This window comes from Papilio polytes, unplaced genomic scaffold (genome assembly GCF_000836215.1).
Source record: "Papilio polytes unplaced genomic scaffold, Ppol_1.0 DF821289.1, whole genome shotgun sequence".
NCBI classification, from domain to species: domain Eukaryota; kingdom Metazoa; phylum Arthropoda; class Insecta; order Lepidoptera; family Papilionidae; genus Papilio; species Papilio polytes.
Window position 1 is genome coordinate 4,833,923 of NW_013527915.1, and position 20,747 is coordinate 4,854,669.

Below are 20,747 nucleotides of genomic sequence, written 5' to 3' on the forward strand. Positions count from 1 at the left end.
ATCAAAAAAATTTTAAAGGAAACATTTAGCGTTTTATAGAATACTTTACAGCGTGTGACTACTAACTAGTTAACTTTATATGCCCTTGACACTCTGCCTACACCTTTTGCTGTGTACTACCATAGCCAGTTTATAATAATTTTAATCTTTGAAATATGCAAATAATTAATAGAATATTATAATTTAATTAACTCCTTGGGAATTAAATATGTCGTATAACATTGAAATGAGAATTTTAAAAGATTCTAAAATTCATCCAAACAGTGCCAGTTAATATTAAAAACGGAGCATTATTGCATATAACACGTACATATCTACGTGTTTCAGTATTTGATAAATTAACAAAGGAAAAAAAAACAATAGTAATGTAAGCGGTGCGGTGAGTAGTGGCTGTCATTGTACTGTTATCGGCGGCACCGAGCCTGGCAGTGAATAATTTGAATGCGCAAAAATGTCTAATGAGCTTAAATTACGACTACTGCTTCCTAACCAAACGGCCTACGTTGTAATCTTATTAGTTTACCTAAATTAACAACTAATTTTTCCTATGGTTTAACGTAAGATTAAAATGGACTTAAGGGAGTTAGGTTGGAATTTTTTTATCGACACTTTACATGTTGTATGTTTTACAATCTGTAAATAGTTATTTATTTAAAAAATAAAATTATAACTCAATGATATTTTGTTCAAAGTTAAAACAAATGATAGTTAAAAACTACTTTAACATAGTATAACCAATTAATTGACAATTAATATTTTTATTTACCTTTATTTCAGAATTCCTGTGACAACAGTCAGATAAACACGAGCCCATTCTAATATCAAAACAAATCGACAAACGTTTACTTGTAGACATGTTATAAAGTGATTGAACTTATTTTACAATACACAATGTTTCTTCAATAATCCCACATTCAAGTTGTGACACGTCTGATCCTGGAACTGTTTTCCCGGTATTTTTTCATTTTTAATTTCAGTGACAAAAGTCGTGAACATTCTGCCACTGACAACTAGTTTAATTTTCTGTTGAAATTGATTTTGCTATGTTATTGAAATTACGTAAAACGTACAACAACAAAAAAACATTGATATGTAAATTAATGCTCTCTTTAGAAATACGGAAGTAGACACGTCGTATGATTTTAAAAGTACATTTTGCCTGTGTCTCATTGGGTGTATTATATTGTACTTTAGCCCATTTTTTTACTAGCTTGACTAGAGACTACTAAATAGTGTATAGTAAATAGAAATCAATAAGGAGGTTATTCATGATCCAAAACCGAACTATCATAGAAATTTCAGCCAGAATACCGAGGTTAGTCGCTTAGTAGAGGTCTGAAAAAATGTAGTGAACATACTCTAAACATATCTGGCGAGGCGGTGCCGGCGGAGGAGCCGCTGGCGCCATCAGCCTGTGCGGCGCGGTGCTGCCCCTGGCACTCCGCGGTCAGCGTCTCGCGGTCGTCTGCCACATCGCACACGCGGTCGTCCGGGTCCAAGATCCCTCCCGAGCTTGCGCGTATTGCACGCACACCTACCCATGTCTCTGGTCCCTGGAAAGTAAATAAAAAAAAATTAAAACAACCACTTCACGATATAGAAAGTTAATCTTAGTGTTAATTGCAGATAGTTAACTGTAACGCCCACATATAAATCGTTGTGCCTACATAAACAAGTATAACAATACCGTGAAGATTCACATCGTTGTTGGTTTAGCGAATTTAAATAGTTTTTATCATGCTATGAAATTAAACTCGAGGCATATGTGAAAACGTTCCCACGCCTTATTTGCGCCTTTCAATTCATTCAATGGCGTTGAACATCATGTATGTCGATACGTTCTTCAGGCCTTTTGTCTGCTCATCAACCATTTTGTTGTCCTGTCCGCGAACCTTTGTGCGCATCACATCGCTAGCTCTGAACGATGTCAGCCGCTGTCAGTATATTATGTAGACTTGAAATTAATTCTTGAATGGTTTAACATTACGGCACGTGTAAAATTTATGTTTATACGAGCTGTTATAAGTAGTTAAAACCTAATATTTTTAATTATCTGTTAAAAGAACAATGTATAAATAAGATAATTCCACAAAAATCTTTTAATACAAAAAAAATCAGTGGCATGATACCAATGAATTATTTCTTTAGTAATAATGCATCGTTCAATTGGTCAGCGAAACATTTTCCCAAGGCTACAGATTGCGTGTTTGAAGGAACTACATAATCGTGATGCATTATTTATATCGAAAATACCGTGGAAAACATTTTTTTTATTGTTTCCACGACGTCGATATACATAAAGGAAATGAATGTGTCACAAGCCTAGGAGTAAGAGGAGTAGGAGTAGTAAGGACTCATTTTAGTAACCGAAGTTAGTGATGGAGTAAATTATAACCAATGATTTATAGAAAATAATAAGAATCTGCAAGTCTATAAATATGGAAAGTTTGTAAGCGTTGCAAGTTAACTTTTCCATTCACTCCAATGTTTATAATACTTTTACATTCACCACGTTCAGTTTGTATAACTATGTCTTTAAAACAATCTCATTAAACGAGAAACTACGTTCGCTATGATATTGCGTGCATTTAATAACTCAAATCAAGAATGTTCTCGAATATTACGTCAAAATATTCAGCCTTAGTCGTGATTGGGCTAATTACTAGATTATTTTCGACTACAAATCATGCTTTTAGTATTTAACCTTCAGTATTCGTACATTTTAGGATTTCCTAAATAACTTATTGTAATCCCAAAAAAAAAATCCATTCCCCAAGAAACTAAAATAGCATTTAACAAACTAAATCTTTCACGAAGGATCCGAGCTAAAAATCCCTGTTTACATTTGTAAATTAATTACCCAAGTCACAGTTCTTTGGTCTCGTTTCTCCCGGGCTAAGCGAGCTAGCTTTTTGGCCCTCGGGGGAGGGACTGGAGCAGCTACCGCCTCCATCATCACTGCCATCACCGCAAATCCTCACATCACTGACACTCGATTTCACACACTTAGTACACAAGTTGTGAAACGATTATTGAGATCAATCACTACAATAATGACAATGTCGATTAAAAAGATAAAAACCAGTAAATGCGTAATGGTGCTTATAGTTAAAAACTAAAAATTGTTGTTTACTAACGTTGAAAAGACTTTGACAAAAAAACATCGCAAAAAATAATTGTATTTTCTACGATTTCAGTCATGACATTAGAGTTTATTGTATACTATACTATAATTGTAAGTAGTTTAGGTATTAACATTTCGGAAAGTAAGGAAAGTTCTCGTCAACAACTAGTTGCAATTGTAAATCTCGTTGTGAAATTTATTATACAATTCTCACATATTAACCAAAATATTTCATTGACGCATAAAATTAAGTACATCCAGCATTATCTACAATTGACGGTTGTTTTCCGTTTAACCTCTAATCGTTTTATATCGGGTTAGCGGATGAGACCTTGGCCTTCGTGCGCCGCTGACCAAATGCGGCCTCACTGGCTCACAACTAACTGACCACATCTGTTATAGATCACCAAATGAAAGTTTCCAGTTCGAACATCGGATTTGGACAATCTTGTTTATATACAATAATGGCAAAATATAAAATAGTACTGCTAAAACATTACTAAGCATTTTTCGTTGCATATCACGGTCAGTTTTAAATAACATTTAATAACGAAATTAGGTGAGTGGAAAACAGTTTTGTTGTAAAGATGCGTGATCTACGGACCGTACGTGTGTAAGACGCGAATACCAGGAATGCAGCAATCGTAGCAATGCACGCAATGTTCTTCCGAGAATAGTGAAAAAACGCATCGCTTCCGCGCGTCTCGACATTAGTTCATATTATTACAGTTACGCTACTGATACCATAGAAGTACTCGGGAAGTCGAAGTTAAATAAACAGATGTTTACACAATACAGAATTATGACTATTGACCTTCGAAGGTATATAGATTTATTTATATTCCTCTTATATAGCTGACTAAGGATATAAACAGTGACTTATTTTATTCCAATCGCAGTCATAGTTAACAGCTAAAAACGAGATTCGACAACAAATTCAAAATTAAGTTGATCCAGAAAAGTCTTAACACGACATATTATCTCAAACAACTTCAAGTTACGTCTTACGAATTACGTCTTGAGATGATTTGTGTCTGTTCGTCATTATACTATATTCGTTAAGTCCAAAAAAAGTAATGTCGAGATTTGTTTAAAAATGATAAACACGTAACATACAAGGGCCAGTGATTAATCCGAAAAGAGAAGTATCAAATAAAGTTTGAGTCAACTTGCGATCTTCTAACCTTTTTAGTTTAGATAACAAGTTCGGTAACTTGACGTGTTTGATATGGAATCGAATTTTACTATCGCAGTCGTATCCAATTTGTTCGCGCCCTAATACGGATTAAGGCGACGGAAATGCATGCGGTTATGGTGGTGTGCGTCACGCGCATAGAATAGAAGATGGACTCCAATACGTCAACAACCTTATATCAGTAAAGACAAGATAATAAGATATCGGTTATAGCTTTGCCAAAATTGATAAAGTTAAAGTTTTTCCTCGATACTAGTGCACTCAGAGGCATCTAATGTCTACTAAGGGCCTCCCTTAGTATTAATTTAATATGAGATACATGTAATAAAAGACCTTTGGCAGCCTAAACGTTGAAGGAATAGCTTTCAGTTTATAAATTTTTTTTCTATACTTGTATTTTGTAAGAAGACTATTGTATCGATAGGCATAATAATTTCGAAGTTTTGAATAACATAAGTGATAGTTATTTCAAGGTAGTTCGCGAAATTCTTATGCAAATGCCTTCACCGCGCTAAGTGCTTATTGCATTGCACTCTTCGCAATCCTCGTAAACATACAGATATATACATATATGAAAGAAAATAAAGACATGAGAAAAAATATACACGAAACACAACTTTCTAAATAAATAACACAGTAGTTGTAAGACATTTTGCACTATATTTGTAAGGAGACAAAAAGTTTATTGTTTTTTTATTTGCAGTAACACAGGCTAATAAATAAATTTAAATTAATTATAAATAAATCAATATTACTGTAGTACAAGCACCAATACGTATTAAACACCAAATTTCAAACATATCAAAAACACTTGTTCGATTTCAGAAAAACTTTTTTTTTATTACTTTTTTATCGGAACGCGCGACACAATCACGCTATGCCGCGTCGCGGGCGATACTGGTGAGGTGTTGAACGACTTTGAAATCGCGTTTCCACCGTCTAATGGTCTTCAGAAACTAATGATACTCATTCAGCTCAAGGTCTCAGCTGCACTCGCTGAAAACTATAATGATCTAACAATCGATATCATTTGTTTTTATGAGAAAATTTGACATTTTGGTTCTTATCTTCAACGTTGAGAATTGGTCAATAATTTTAATTTATAACTTTACCTTTTTATACTAATATATGCAATATTTGACATAGTAATCCTTTAAATGTGTGTTTATTTAATTCGTCTCCGTATTTAAAAAATCTAATACAGATTAAAATTATTATTTGAATTTTCACACTAATTGAAAAGGTCACTAACCGCTAGCTGTATAATGCATTAAACCTGTTAATTATTTTTTGGTTTATTTACATTATTAATGATTTTACTTGCCATATATGTAGATAATTAATTATTAATCTTAGTAATAGTAACAAAGATGAATCGGCACGGATAGCGTGGGATGTCGATCGTATTTTGTTTAGCGTCTGCAAAGGACAACAAAGGCAACGACTATGATTAAGTTGAAAAACTAAAAACATACCGAAACTGACTTTAGAAAAGCCGTTTTTAAAAAAAAAAAAAAACGATTCGATGTCCATTTCACCTCAATTAAACTGTGGATAGAGGCCTATAAATGAGAGCATCTTCCAAGAATGCTACAGAAAGTGGGCGAAAAAACTTTCAGGCCTTGAATAGACGTCACATGTTCACGGTACGAAGAGCTAGGAATGTTAATTAGGTATTGGTTCACATGGCTGTGAACAAAAGTGCAGCGTAGTGTAACGGTTGTTTGTGGATACTTTGAGTCGCTAAAACTGTGCTGAGTGTACGGTCACCCGACGCCCACGGCGACAGCTCACCGACCGCGCTAAACTGACAATAGTATTAAAAGATTCACACTTTATTTCCGCTCGTGATAAGCAACGAGCATGTCTTAACAGATCACCTGTAATAACATACACGCACCAACATACATTATTTGTTTATGCTGATATTTAGCTAGTGCTGCCCCATAAAAAAATTGCACGCCGCTGTAAAGTTTGAAACATCCTATACATGCCTCCATTATTGTAAACCAAGTCACAATTCATCTTGATAGTATAATCTGATATCAAGGATGTCCAACTTAACGGTTGTCACCACAACTAAAATTTAAAGACATTGGTACCGTTATGGTAAAACACTCGTTTCATTATCTGAATATTTTTACTTATTAAGCGTATTCAGTTTTATTTTATTAAATGTTTAATGTACTTGAATATTTATGGTCCATATTAATTCATTTTAACGATATTAATACGTTATCAACAGAAGTTCTAGGCTAAGTCACGTTCAATGTTTGTCAAGAGCTCAATAAACAGGCAGTCGTGAGAAACTGTCAAGTGCGCATCGACGCACTTGTCAAAATATTTTGATTACTACTGTCTTGTGATTACAAGCTTTTAATGTATGAGTACCATCGAAGTAATATTTGCATATATACATTTAGTTTTGTGTGCAATGTTCAGCAACACGGGGAAATTAGGACAGCAAATTAATCTTTCTTGAGCCTAAGGCAACAATTTTAGAGAGTCAGCGGCGAGTCAAACACAAATCTATTTGAATATCTCTCTCGTCAGGAAACCAAGGCAAGTCAATGAACTGATATATCCATCTTTGGTTAATATAATTAATAATAGTGTAACGTTGTATTATCTGTGAAGTCATTAACTACAAATTCATTTAAGATATTGTATGAAATTTAATTATTTGGCGTAGAAATTGCATTTCATAGATACACATAGATTATTTTAATTTAATACTATTTGCTGTAATTTTCTATATTCCAACAAATCATCAAGAATCACAGCTATAGTTAGCGGCAACATCACTCCGTTATTCTGTGAAAGCGAGCTCATTTTCTTCAACATTAGCTACACCGTAGAATATAACTAATAATGTCAAAGCCAATATTAACGTCAGCGTAAAAACAAATGAGAGAGCAGTTTATCGTTATTTTTAATCACGCATGATACATTACAGAAAGGACAGTTCAAAACAGTACATTGCGCAGTTAAAAATAATAAAATTGAAATGTGAATGCGATCATCGTCCGTTATCTTTTTAATTATTGTCCGTGGAGCGAGCAGGCATGAATTGTCAGGCATCAGAATACACAGGAAACTGCTTTGTGCGACCACAATGCCTCGGCTCAAATACCCACCAGACCTAATAAACGTATACCATTTTACATAGAACATATTCATGTCCAACTCAAATTAACTATAGACAAAAAACTCTATTAAAGAGAAATAAAGAGTACATTTGAAATTTTTTGCTCGTTAACGTATAAAAACTGCAATATTATCTTTGAAACCAGCTCAACTCAACTCCCAAAATCAACGCCCACATATTTCGATGATTAAAATATTAGCGATTATATTTTTACACGTTGGCTGTTCTAATGGCCTCTTATCAGCGCTGTTATCGCACTATCAATTAGCGTGTGTCACTGCAGCTGGCTCATGCGTATCATAATGGAATGTCAGATTACCTCGCTCCACCTGCTTACCATAGAAACTTGGTACTTATTTAATAACAACAAAAGAACGAGATTTTTACGCAACTTGGAACGTTAATGTAGTATCGAGCATCCCTTAAAAACAAACCTAGTTACCCCTAGGCAAGCTCTTTAGCCCCAAGTTGGGAACGTATAGTGAGCTAATGACGACATAACAAGAGTCTTGCTTATTGAAAAATGCTCTTCTTTATACAAAAATCGACATCCTAAAATATTTTGTCACTTCTTAAATAAATATTGATACTCCTTCAGGTGTTCCTACAATGTGGTATTTGAAAGGAGTATTTGTATGCACTATATGTTTAAACGCTGAATGCAGTTTACGTTCCTGACTTGTACGTGCGCGAGATTAGTCCGATATCGTTTATGTAAACAAGTTTTGATCTCATAGTAATTCAAGAAGCATTTCTTCCGCAAGTAACAGTATTCATTTCTGTTCGATTGGTTACAATATTTACTGCAAATTCTTATAAATTAGTTTTAGCACCTCCCTATTAAAATGTTTCTCAACAACATTCCTTATTCATCAGTCAGCTCGGGTCCTTGTTAGAACGTAGGTATCAGCTGACATCTACTTCTATATGAGCGAAGTAGAACAAAAACAAGCAGTATTGAATGTCTTCGATAGTTTTGTGATATAATCCAAGATGTAATACGAATGTTAGATCTTACCCCTTCACTGTTCTTAGGCAGTAGATTCCTCTGCAGCTTTTGCACGGGGTATGTCTGCCGCCATCCAAACAGCCGCACCAGTTTGTCGGCCACATCCTCACATCGAGGCGCAGAGTCTTTCATTTTAAACACTTTTAACACATCACTTTAATATTTTTCACTTGTTTTACTAAACTAAAATCAAATGAATACACGATTCCCTCTTATTTAACGGTTTTGTATTGACATGTTGATCTATTTTTCTGTTTATCATGCTAAGAACGACTATTTAGGCACTAAAACAATCGACTGCAAACAAAACAGCAAATAAACAAATCGGCATTGATTAATTTTGCAGTAACAAAAACACCGTTTTGTAACATTATCCCACTTTTACAAGGAACTGAAATGTAACTTTAGCAAAACTTTAGCAAGACTACACCACAAACTAGATAAGCTTCGACTAAGACAACTGTACCGCTAGACTTGCAGTTGGAAAAAAACATACAGGCGAGGTAGCGCGATGCGGTCTCGACGGCGCTAGGGGCCGTTATCGTGTTATCTAGGCATCCCCTCTACTTCACGCTTGTACGAGCTCTATCTATAATCATTGCAAAGCGCGCACAAATTTTTCTGCAAGGCTCTTGTAAACTAATCATACGCTATAATCTTTAAAGCTAACGAGGCTGTAGGCCCTAGATAGAGATCGGCATACTCTCGAGTAAGTCAGCCACTCATCGACGACACATCGCTCCATGAGCAAATGGGACGAAGAAAGTAGTGTTAAGTTTTCTAACGAACGTAATGAATGTGAAAGGAGCAAACGTCAATAATAATATAATTAGGTACTTTCAATAAATCTGGATAATAATTCAATATACTCTGCTTATTTAAAACTAGCTGTTACTCACGACTTCAGCCGCATGAAATTAAAATAATAAATATAGTCTATGTTACTCATTATAATAGTAAAATTATTTTTGAAATCGGTCCAGTAGTTTTTGAGTTATTTCAATAAATACAAAAATCCAAATGTTTCTTCTTTATTATGTTAGTATAGATTTTTTATAGATATATAAGTATAAATTAAAATAGACAATATACATTGTAAAATAGAGTAAGTAATATGCATATCTAGTCAAAGTACACAGAGTACTTGTGTACTGAGACATTAATAATTGCAGTTGATATACCGCGCCATATTAAACTTTCCCTTTTTTAATTTCATTACAGCCCGTATGTGTAATACAACACGCATGGAGTGAAGTGATTTTGAACTATACATTAATATAAAATAAGCAAGATTTTCGATCAGGTTACAAAAGCTAAATTCAGGGATTTACAGAGAAATTTACACATTACAAGAAAAATATGTTTTGGATAAAAAAAATAATGGATTAAGCTACAAATTAAATTCTACGTCTAATAATATTTTTTTATGAATAAGGTATCTGAATTGTTAAATATCTGCAAACACATTGTACAGGTCTTCACATTATAATGCGATGGGCTGAGCCCTTACTATTGTCTCAACACCTATCCACCTATCTTATTCAATTCATCCATAATTCATAAAAGAATACCAACATAACATCGGCGGGTTTGCATAATGCACCGATCTGCGTGTAATGAATGTTCTCGTTCTTTTTCTGTTGTAAATCTTTGAACAATTGGTAATTTAATGCTCGGTTTCTACATTGCATGTGGTCGGAGCCATTGTCAACGGTGGAGGACAACCGAGCCCTGGAACGTGGGAGTTTTTTAACATGCTGTATAAACTTTTCTCGTTCAATAATTTGCATTCACTTGGTTTAAAGTTTTAACAATAGTATGGCTAAGTAATAGTATAGGTAAAAATTTATTTGAACTTAACAAATCGTGTAAATTTTCAAATACCCTATTTTAAAGACTTCAAAACTGGTCAAGTGAGATGGTTTTATAATTACATCAAAAGATTAAAATTGTTACATAGTATTGTGGTAATTTGTATGTAACTTTAACTCCCAGAATCATTATTGTGTAACAATCTGATAACATTTTTCACAACCATTTTTATTACTCTGTGTCAAATGTACTTGTCGTCTTTATGTATTTAAACGATCAGGGATGTAAAAACAGCTCCGTCTTATTGAGGCTGATTTCTAACTAAACATCTAAATTTCTAGAACAATATCAAAGTAAAGCTACTAATAAAAATTTGTAGAAAAAAATCATATCTTTGTTTCGAACAGACTTTTATTTTCATGAATCATGAATAACCTTTGTTCTCAGCAACCTTATTAAATGTATAGAATCATTTCAACGCAGGTCATAAAAAGGTCATTCAATTACAAACTATAGCATTGTTAGTTCAAAACAAAACACAAGTACAAAAATAACTACGAATGTACCGACGTGAAATGTTCAATTTTTTTATAATCATCATTGAAGACTCAGGTGTGATTTAGGAAATTTTTAAACAAGAACTGAAATAGTAACTATCCTCTTTGTGTTTGTAATATTACAATTAATTGAACATTATCGCTCGTTGCGTTATTTTGTATAATCGGCTAAGGAACTCGGGCTGGCGTGCAGTCACGCTACACTGGATAGGCTAAAATCGAATTCCACACCAAGGCTAAATACACCGAATTTAAAAAACCTGACATTCAAAATTCGAATGTCATTTTTTTAATGATTGCGACGAATTTTTCTAATCACGCTCGTGAGTACCACGTAACGTGGGGCTACCACATCGCAATCGCCTTCACCGGTACAATATACAGCAGAGGGGATCGTGCAACCTTTCTGCACAATGCAAATACCTAGCTGGCAGACCGCGTAACTCGAGACTTTTGAACCTCGCTAACACTGTCGACGTCATCAAATAAACTGCCACTGTTAAATAGATAACGTTTTCACTTATGAGTTTTTCATTGCACACAATGTTATAACAAAAACGTCACCAATTACAAAGGATGTAAACAAACCGGAGGCTGCACGGCGGGCGACTGGCTCGACTTTCTGCGCGTGCGCCGGCCGCGGGGCGGTGTGCGGGGGGCCACTCGGCCGCACTCGCCCCGCACACCGCGCCCCTCGCGACCTGGCCATTGAGCTCACCTCACATGCCGAGCAAATAATCATAACACCTGTACTACCTTAAGTATGATTCAAATATTTTATACACCTTCAAGCTTACTTTATGGCCAAGTACTAAGTCAGTTACTTTATTCTTCAAATATGCAACTAACGGGTAAGATAACAAGCACCGTTTTAAATTAAAATGCACTCGAATCAATTAATTTTTCCAATCAGAACCCGAAAAGAGGCGTTATTAAATTCAAACTGTCTACATTTTTTATTATTTTAAGCGCTCGAAAGAGGGGTATGTGGTTATTATTAAGTACTGCTTAAGGCAGAAGAAAGGTAAACGGAAATAATAAATTACATGAGTAATACCAAATAAGTCGGTACGTTGTAATTGTAATGTTTCCCAGGGGTGCGGTGGCGCGGGTCAACGCGCGAGGGTGGCGGAGCGAGACCGTCGTGGCCGGTGCACCCAACCGGCTACGGAGCGCCCAGTTGTAAGTCAAAATTAATAAATTATTAATTAAAACAGCGGATTTCCACTATTCAAACACTTGTAACTTGTGTAAAAGGGATGTTTCTGACTCATGTTTTTTTGGACTAGATTTACCTAAAAATTGCATTAGTCAATTTTAGTAAAATACGTAAAAGCAGACATATTGAATATTTTTTTCAAATACGACAAAATATCAGATAAAGCCATCTCCTACAAGAATCGAATAGCAATTTTAGCCTTACATTCTTTCATGAAACCTGCTAACAAACTAACATCCTGATGACATTCTTTATTACATAAATAATTACAGTAACAATAGATTTGTTTTTAAAATAGATACGTTTACATGTAATTCCATTATATAAGGTATGTAACCGACGAATCATGAACGGCGCAAGTTTGTGTTTGCCTAGGAGAATTGTTACGAGTGTTTTCCCATACATGTCGTTTATTATGATTAATTAAAAGTTGAAACACAATATAAGAAATGTATCCTATAATGTTATCATTGTTGGTTAATTAGAATGTTAACAGCGCCATCTATCCAGGCTATGAGATACTAAGAATACATTACAAGATTAATTTGTTACATCTCAAATACGTATTTGTTTTATATGAGACGAAATAGAATAAAAAAAATATATCAGTAAACAATTATTATTTCTTTGTTTGAAAATACACCTTTTTATACCTTTCTTCTTATTGTTCAGATTCTTAAAAGGCGGCTTAATTTTTTGTTTTATCGTAAAGCTTCTGTGTAAAAATTAAACTTAAAAATATCTTAACCAAGCAAGACGAAACAAATAAAATACAGACTGCGGGACAAATTAATAATATTAAAAATAAAAGTTGTGGAGAATTATTTTAGATTCCTCAAGATAGATGTCGCTGTACGTAGATTAAGTAACATCAACATTAGTGAAAATAAAATTGCCGTAAACCAAGGAGAGGACAAATACTATAGGTGTACACAATAACAAGACACTTTACCTTACTTGTACCTTAGTTGGATTACATTAAACAGCTCCATATAAAATATCAATTTTATTCAAAATTTTAATAGTTAAAATTTTTATTTTGGTAGGATTTTTTTTTTGTTTTCGTTGATTTATCATCACAACATCTAAAAACTATTAATGAAATTATAAAAAAAAATATACTTAGGGTTATTATTTTGTCGATAAAGTAGCATCGATTTAATAAGCTTTCGTCATAGATACAGCCTAAGTTGCGTGCTTACTTAAGTCAAAGTATCGAGGCTAAAACTTTCAGCAATATATATAAATGTATGCTTATAAACGAGTAACTACAATTAATTATATTTATTAAATTATAATGTATCGTAATCAACCTTTCATACCGACTTCCCAATAAAGGAGGTTATCAATTCGTCTGGTTATTTTAATGTGCGTAAGTATTACTTTCCTTTTTTCAAATTTATCTTACTAACGTGTAAATTGTTTTATTATTTCTTTTTAATCTGGTCCAATTTACGAAAAAAAAGTTACATGTTAAAACCTTAAGATGGACTTTGTGAGTTATTTGCACCAATTTGCATAAATCTCAATGTATTTAGTAGCATTTAGAATCATTAAATTATTCCTAATACAAAGTTTAAGTTAATAGTATTGTTTACATCTACGCGGACTTCGTGTCCACATATTCCTTAAATTTTAGTTTTCCTGTTATTTGATTAATCGGTTAAAGGAATGTATAAATATTAATTATTTGTTTACTATTTAAATGTTCTCAAAGGCAGAAATCACAGGAAGCCAACTAAATACATTTTCTATACGATCTAGTAGTAAGCTCTATTATAGGATTACTTAGCGTGGGCCAGCAAACCATCTAATCAGCGTTGTCCAAGCCATAATAAATTTTGTTTAATAGGTATAAGAGTTTAAATTGAATGTCCTTGATTGTCAATTAATGTAAGAGCTTTATCGTCGATGGTAGTTCGTCGTTTTATCGATCTCTCATGGGTATTTCACGCTCACTTGATATTTACATAAACTGCTGTACAACGCTCAAAACTGGATCTGAATGTGTAACAAAGTTCATTGACATATAATCACCTCATCAATTCTAAGGTTGTTCACCGTTCAAAAAATATTCTTACCTAATATGAGTGACAATTTTTGAAGGAATAAGAAAAATGTTTTACTTAATTTATTTTTTATTCAAACGTCAACCCAACTAAAAAGACTGGCAACGTAGGCTTAAGATTAGAATTCCTATATAGGCATTAGGTATTTAGGATGGCATAGTTTATTAATTTTATTCCGTGATCTATAAAGTGGAATTAGCCACGACGCGTTACTACGTACCTAATGCAATTTAGAAATTGAATTTCTAGGTTATGTTTTCCCAGCATAACAATAGCATATAAAAACTATTGTAATGTCGATCGCATCATTTTACCTGCGTGATTTTAAATGATCGAGATCTGGGAATTAATGGAACATAGCGTAAAATTGACAGAATATTCTAAGACTGACCTAATAGCACTAAACATTAGAACTGCCACACTCAGAGACATCATCCTTAGTAAACGCTAAAGAGCTCAAGTGCGATATCATTGCTTCAATCGATACACTAACATAATCGACTCAACAATGTTTGTCTTCTGTTTGATTTTGCTATTTGATCAGTGGTACGTCGATCCTTTTTATCAACAGTTTACTTCGGGAAAGTGTTAATAACATTATTCGAATTACTTTCCAGTCAACTTCATATTGGGAAACGATTCAAAATCTAATCTCTTTTACGATATTATAGGCGTTAATCGATAAAATAGGAAATGAGTCAGGAAATCCCTGCTCTAAAACCCTGAAGTGCCTTCGTTAGCGCAGGAAACCTGCGTTTGTGCGGAAAGTGGGTAATTGTAGTGTCGGTCAGAGAGCGAGGTATGTTTCAGGTGAGTAGCCAGGCGCGGCAGAGGGTGACGCGCGTGAGAAAACGAGAGTGATATGCATATGTAAGCCTTTGTTGTCAGTATATCTTTATATTATTTATTGCTTTTAGTTCTTGTAATAAGATCAAGTTGCCTTAGTAATACAGTAGTACAATGATTCCATTATTAAAGCGCAAAAGACTTCTTGTTTACATACAAACATTTTTTTACAATTAATTTTAGAGATAAAAACATAAATATTCAAGATAAATTAACTATGTAGGTTATCGTACATATTAGGATTTATTTTTGGTACTTATTGTGGCTTAACACTGACCTAAGCGGGTCACCTGCCGCGGAATGATAACACATTACAGTAATCAATATTCCGCCCGCATTCCGCATACACAACTAGTGTGTACGTGCCTTTATCTACGAAAAAAATGCCTCTTTTTGACTCGCATGTACAAGTCAGCGAATACTTATTCAGTTATTTTTAAAATAAAATCATGTATTAACGTTACTACATAAAAAAACATCAAACAGTATATTATTTTTTAAATTTTCTACGTAATACACAATACATTTAAAAGAGAAGTAATTTTGGTATTTTATTAAATTAGCAATTACACACTTTTTGATAGCCAATATCATTAATTTTTTATTTAACATAAATAAACAAACCGACAATAAAACTCAAAGTCAAGAAGTAACATCCCTAACTGCATGTACCGCAGGGAATTTTAACAATAGGATCACGTGGCAGGTATGCAGGCTCGATGTTTTCAATCCGTGTCCTCGTACCTGGCCGGGACTCGCTTTGTTCCACGCGGAAACATGTTAAAAGCCCACAATATTACATTACCTCGTATATAAACAAAACGTATGCGACGTGTTCACTGAACGCTAACTGCAGTATTGTTTAAAGCCTTGTTAATGCACAACTCTCACGAACGACTAACCCTAATAGGGTTCAGTGGTGGGAAGTTGACTGGATCCTTTCAAGCAATTTTAAAAGAAAATGATGTTTTATACTCTTATATTTTTAATATCATATTGCTGCAAGTTAAAGAGGCTAAATGTTAGTCCCTATTCCTTACAACTTTCTTAACAGAAAAGAATGGAAAGGAAAAGTGGATTTGACGGCGGAGGAGACGCATAGGAAGAGGAATATCTTGTATATTGCGTTTCCTCTTCCGTCGATTAAAGGTAGGCAACGCATCTGCATTGGCAGACATCTATGGGCAGCGGTCGCTTCGCCATTACGCCGAATTCAGGTGGCCGCTTGCTTGTTGGCCACCTTATAAAATAAAAAAAATACGTAAACAACATGTCCTCCCCGAGAATATTCTTCTATCTGAATTTGTTGATAATGTTAAATAAATAAATATTCATCTTTTGCTACAGATGTTAATTCATTGATCCATAAGCCACTTGTATCCGTTATATAACAGTTTTCATTTACATTCTCACTATATGTTAAACAAAAAATAGTGTAATACGCTATTATTATTGTATCTATGCATTGCAACTTATCTCACATTCCAAGACTGATTTATCACAATGAATGGCAAGTTTATTTTATCTATTGCGTAATAGATAACAAACAGTATAATAACAATAAGGTTAAGAAATGTTTACAATCATATAGAATTATAGAATTACAATCTCAAGTACTTTCAATATGAATTGACAGTAAATTGAGTTAGCTGCCATTTTGCTTCAAATTTCCTGTTTCAATTCGGAAGGGGACAATGATTCAATCGTTTGTACGCATTGTGAATTGAAGAGTAGAAGCGAAGTGATCCGTTAAAATATTAGGGATGTCCTCGAGATATTTATTAGCTAAAAGATTAATAATAATCGTTATTCGATCAACATCTAAGCAATAAACACATGTTTCGTTAGTTATTGTGATTTTTGGATCGATTATCACCAAATATGATCCAAGATCGTTCATTGAGTCTGACCTTTATTTTTACAGTTATCGAAAGTAACATCTTTTAGTAGTAGCATAGTGAAGTAATAAAACAATTATGCAGCTTAATACGTTATCAGAGAAGTGAAACAATAGTTGTGTGGGTGGAGCACTGCGCTTTGCCATTAGAAGATCCGAGGTCGTTATCTGACGCTTTGTTCTGTCTGTGTCATTTGTAAATTAAATAATAACAAATTATTGTATTACTTTTATCAAGTACACTGTGGATAGAATAAGTCTGTCTATTTTTTCTGTTCTTTTATGAGTTCTAATCTAAGGCTTAATTTCTCATGAAGATAATTTTTATTTTAATATGATACAGTGCTTACTCTTGGATACAGTAAAGTGGCGGTAACACATGATCTGCACTGTTGAATCCGGTCTCTCCCCTTTGTTGACTCTAATGTATAACATTTGAGTGTGTTAATACTTCAGCACTACTTGTATACGAGATTTTTTTTTTTAAACTTGTTAAAATAATTATTATGTAACTACAAATGGTAATGTCAAAACTCACATTAAAATGTGTATTATCTATAATTCCAGTTCCGAGCGAAATAAAAAGGAATTGCCTAAAATAGACAAGAAAATTGAAAGGAATTCTGGTAGACAAGCGTGGTAGCGATGAAATAAAAGGAGAGCAGGTAAATCGGTAACATTCCGTGAAAGCGTCGCACCAGGAACGGAGGGGGAGTGGGGAGATGGGGGGCGGATTATATTAACAGATTCAAACTTTATTATAGCTCACAGTTGAATTCTAGCGAACATCAACCAAGGTGCATGTCAGATACCCGTTGGAACGTATTGAGCGAAATATCGTGCTATCGTAAAGTGTGGATACCATTATATGTTTGTCCCTTGCACCCCACCAAGTTACACGCGTCGTTTGACACAGTACATTCATTACATGACAGACAGTGGCCATCCGCTCTGTCCTCACAGGAATCACAGTTTGCTGAATATCAACGATATTTATATCATTCTAAATGTAACTTTCCCCTCTTTCGACATATTTAGACGCAAAAGTTTTTTTTTCTTTTTTATCCTTTAATCCATGTAAAATACTTACACGCATTGGAAGTTATGCATTTATATTAAATATGTATAATGTATGTTAGAAATATGTATAAAAAATCTATTATAATGTGAGTCAAAGATTTTGCACAAATTGTACCATACAGGAATCATGAAAAATGAACTAATTTAATATTTTTTACTAAGGACCGGGCGTCACAAACAGTTCAACGAATTCCAAATTGATTAACTGGAAACGTTTGCACAAACAAGTACAAGTTGTAGCGTATAGTGACAATAATTATGTTTATAACGTTTACATAATGTAAAACTCGTGACTGCACGCAAGATTCCTTGCCTTAATTACCATAATTGAATCCACGTGTTCCAGCCTTGACGATCAACCGTCGATCCAGGGATTGGAAAGATCTAAGGGGCGATAAATTTTTTTGAAAGTACATAAAAAAGGAAGTAAACCTGAAATTAAAAATGTATTATACAGAGAACATGCTTTTACGCTACCTGACCGACTGACGGAACAAATTAAAGCATCCTCTATTATTGAGCAGGTATGCTCCAGGTAAGAAAGGATCAATAGAAATCTTTCTCTCTCTTTCTAATGTCTAGTGTTATTCCTTATGGATTGGTAATTCACAATGATTTGAATAAGACTTTTGAAGCATGCATTACAAGAATTGTAGAAAAACTATTATGTAACATCATTTTGCGTTAAAAATGCTAACAAGGTAAACTAAATGTACAGTATTGTTTTATTACTATCGTTTTTAATTTTGTAGGTGCACCCTAATACGGAAACGCACCACCTGTCACGTAGTCCCAATTCTGATCAAAATCAGGTTCAAGTAACCTGTTTTATGTTATAAAAATTGTGTCATACTATGATGTATGTTTACTCTTCACTAGCTTTCGCCCGCGACTCCGTCCGCGTGGAATAAAAAAAAAACTAAGTAGCCTATCTGTTCGTTCAGACTATCCTCTACGTATATACCAAATTTCATCGAAATGCATTCATCCGTTTAGGCTACAAACTCTAACAAACATCCATCCATCTATCTAAACTTTCGCATTTATAATATTAGTATGATTTGCCAGAGTTCGACATAAAAGCTTAGCAAGTGATATATCCAGTATGACTGAAAAAAAATTACTGTACATTTGAATTGGATGACGCGCTCCCTTAGGAATACCACAAAATACTTCGTTAATACTGAAGTACATATATGCATTCAATCAACAGTCAACATTAGATGCATGATTCAATGCACTTGAAATTTTAACAGGACTTGACAAGGCTACAGCGTTAGTTGGCAAGTGGGAATAGAAACTTGCTTCTATACGAAAAAAAGAAATCAAATCATAGATCTGCATCGCAAACAAGCTACGTGAATCGAGGCAGTGAGGCAAGTGGCCGATTGACCTTGCTAATACAAAAAATGTGCTTCTGAGTTATAACAAGCTAAATATGACTACATTTTGTATTAGCCATTGTTATCTCATGAGTGTTTTCAAAAATTCAACTAAGGATCAACATTTTTTTTAATTTCACTTAGTTTCAGTTAAAAGTTACTTCTACTACTATTAATCTTTTACAAAATACACAAGGCGAATTCATTAGTAACTATTTATTATAACATGTGGCATTAATTCTAATTTAATCTGTCATGGCGTACCTAAATGTAAATTATAATAAAACCTTTTCTACAGTCGTATTTTAGACACGTGTTTTTATATACGCAGCGCGACTCAGTTCAAAGCGAGCCATAACTCCTAGCTCGTAATTTATGACGCATGCCCATTTTGTACTCAAACTTATCTGAACTAATCAAGATTATAGTAACAAAGACACCGCCAGTTATGTGATCTAAATAATTATAACTGTTTTATTATAAATGCGAAAGTTTAGATGGATGGACGGATGTTTGTTAGAGTTTGTAGCCTAAACGGCTAAACAGATTTTGATGGAATATGGTGTAGGTGTAGAGAATATGGAAGAACACATAGGCTACTCATTTTTGTTTTTTTTAATCAACTCGGACGGAGTCGCGGTCGAAAGCTAGTACAAAATAAAAGATACCTTTTGCCGCACCCGAGTCATTAAGTTGTTAAGAAGCCCTTTGTGTAGATCTTTTGAGAAAATCTACACTAAGCAGCAATTTAAAAAAACATTACAAGATTTTATATCGCTGTGGCCTGATAAAGGCAGCGAAACAATACTTATATATTTTTCTTATTCTTTGCGTTACAAATATCAGAACTAAACATGTACTATGATAAATATTTAAGATAATTTATTAATAATTTCTATATGAAAGTCACCTTTTTGCTATATAACTTCAACATCGTAATACGAAGAAATTATAACGGGTTGTTGGTCACCTTATAAATCATCGTTCAATGAACTATAGGAACTTTAATCAAATAACGCAGGTAAGTAAGAACATAGAGAAACGAAACCTTAAAAGTTTTAAAAGGATGTCGCGTTAAACGTAAAATGCATACCTTATGTTAACTTCCTATTTAAAAATAAACTAAAGAATTCGACATTCTCAAACATGACAAAAATAAACAAGTACCTAATAATTTGTGATGACGCATTATTTAGATGCACAAGCTATCAAATATGCAAACGTTTCTTTATATGCATAGTTCTTGCATTTAGAATACTGTTTATTTGCATTTTAAATGCAATTAATTGTTAAATATTTATCGGACAAGCTTATGTTAATAAATCGATATGAATAAACAGCAATAGAAAAAGTGTTAGGTAAATAATCCTTGTCTCTTTTTGAATTAATATAAAATAATCCTATTTTTT

General features: G+C 33.8%; 1 protein-coding gene across 1 annotated transcript in view; it reads right to left on the reverse strand.

Annotated features, from left to right (window-relative positions):
• Window positions 1-11,452, reverse strand: part of LOC106109141 (partitioning defective 3 homolog) — a 19,252-nt gene extending 7,800 nt beyond the window's left edge. Inside the window, exons 1-3 of the mRNA XM_013290545.1 lie at window positions 11,269-11,452; window positions 8,486-8,773; window positions 1,359-1,553 (exon numbers count right to left, since the gene is read on the reverse strand). Of these exons, the coding sequence (XP_013145999.1) occupies window positions 1,359-1,553; window positions 8,486-8,608 (318 nt within the window). The 5' untranslated portion in view covers window positions 8,609-8,773; window positions 11,269-11,452. The remainder of the gene's footprint in view (window positions 1-1,358; window positions 1,554-8,485; window positions 8,774-11,268) is intronic.
• Between the last annotated feature and the right edge of the window lie 9,295 nt (window positions 11,453-20,747).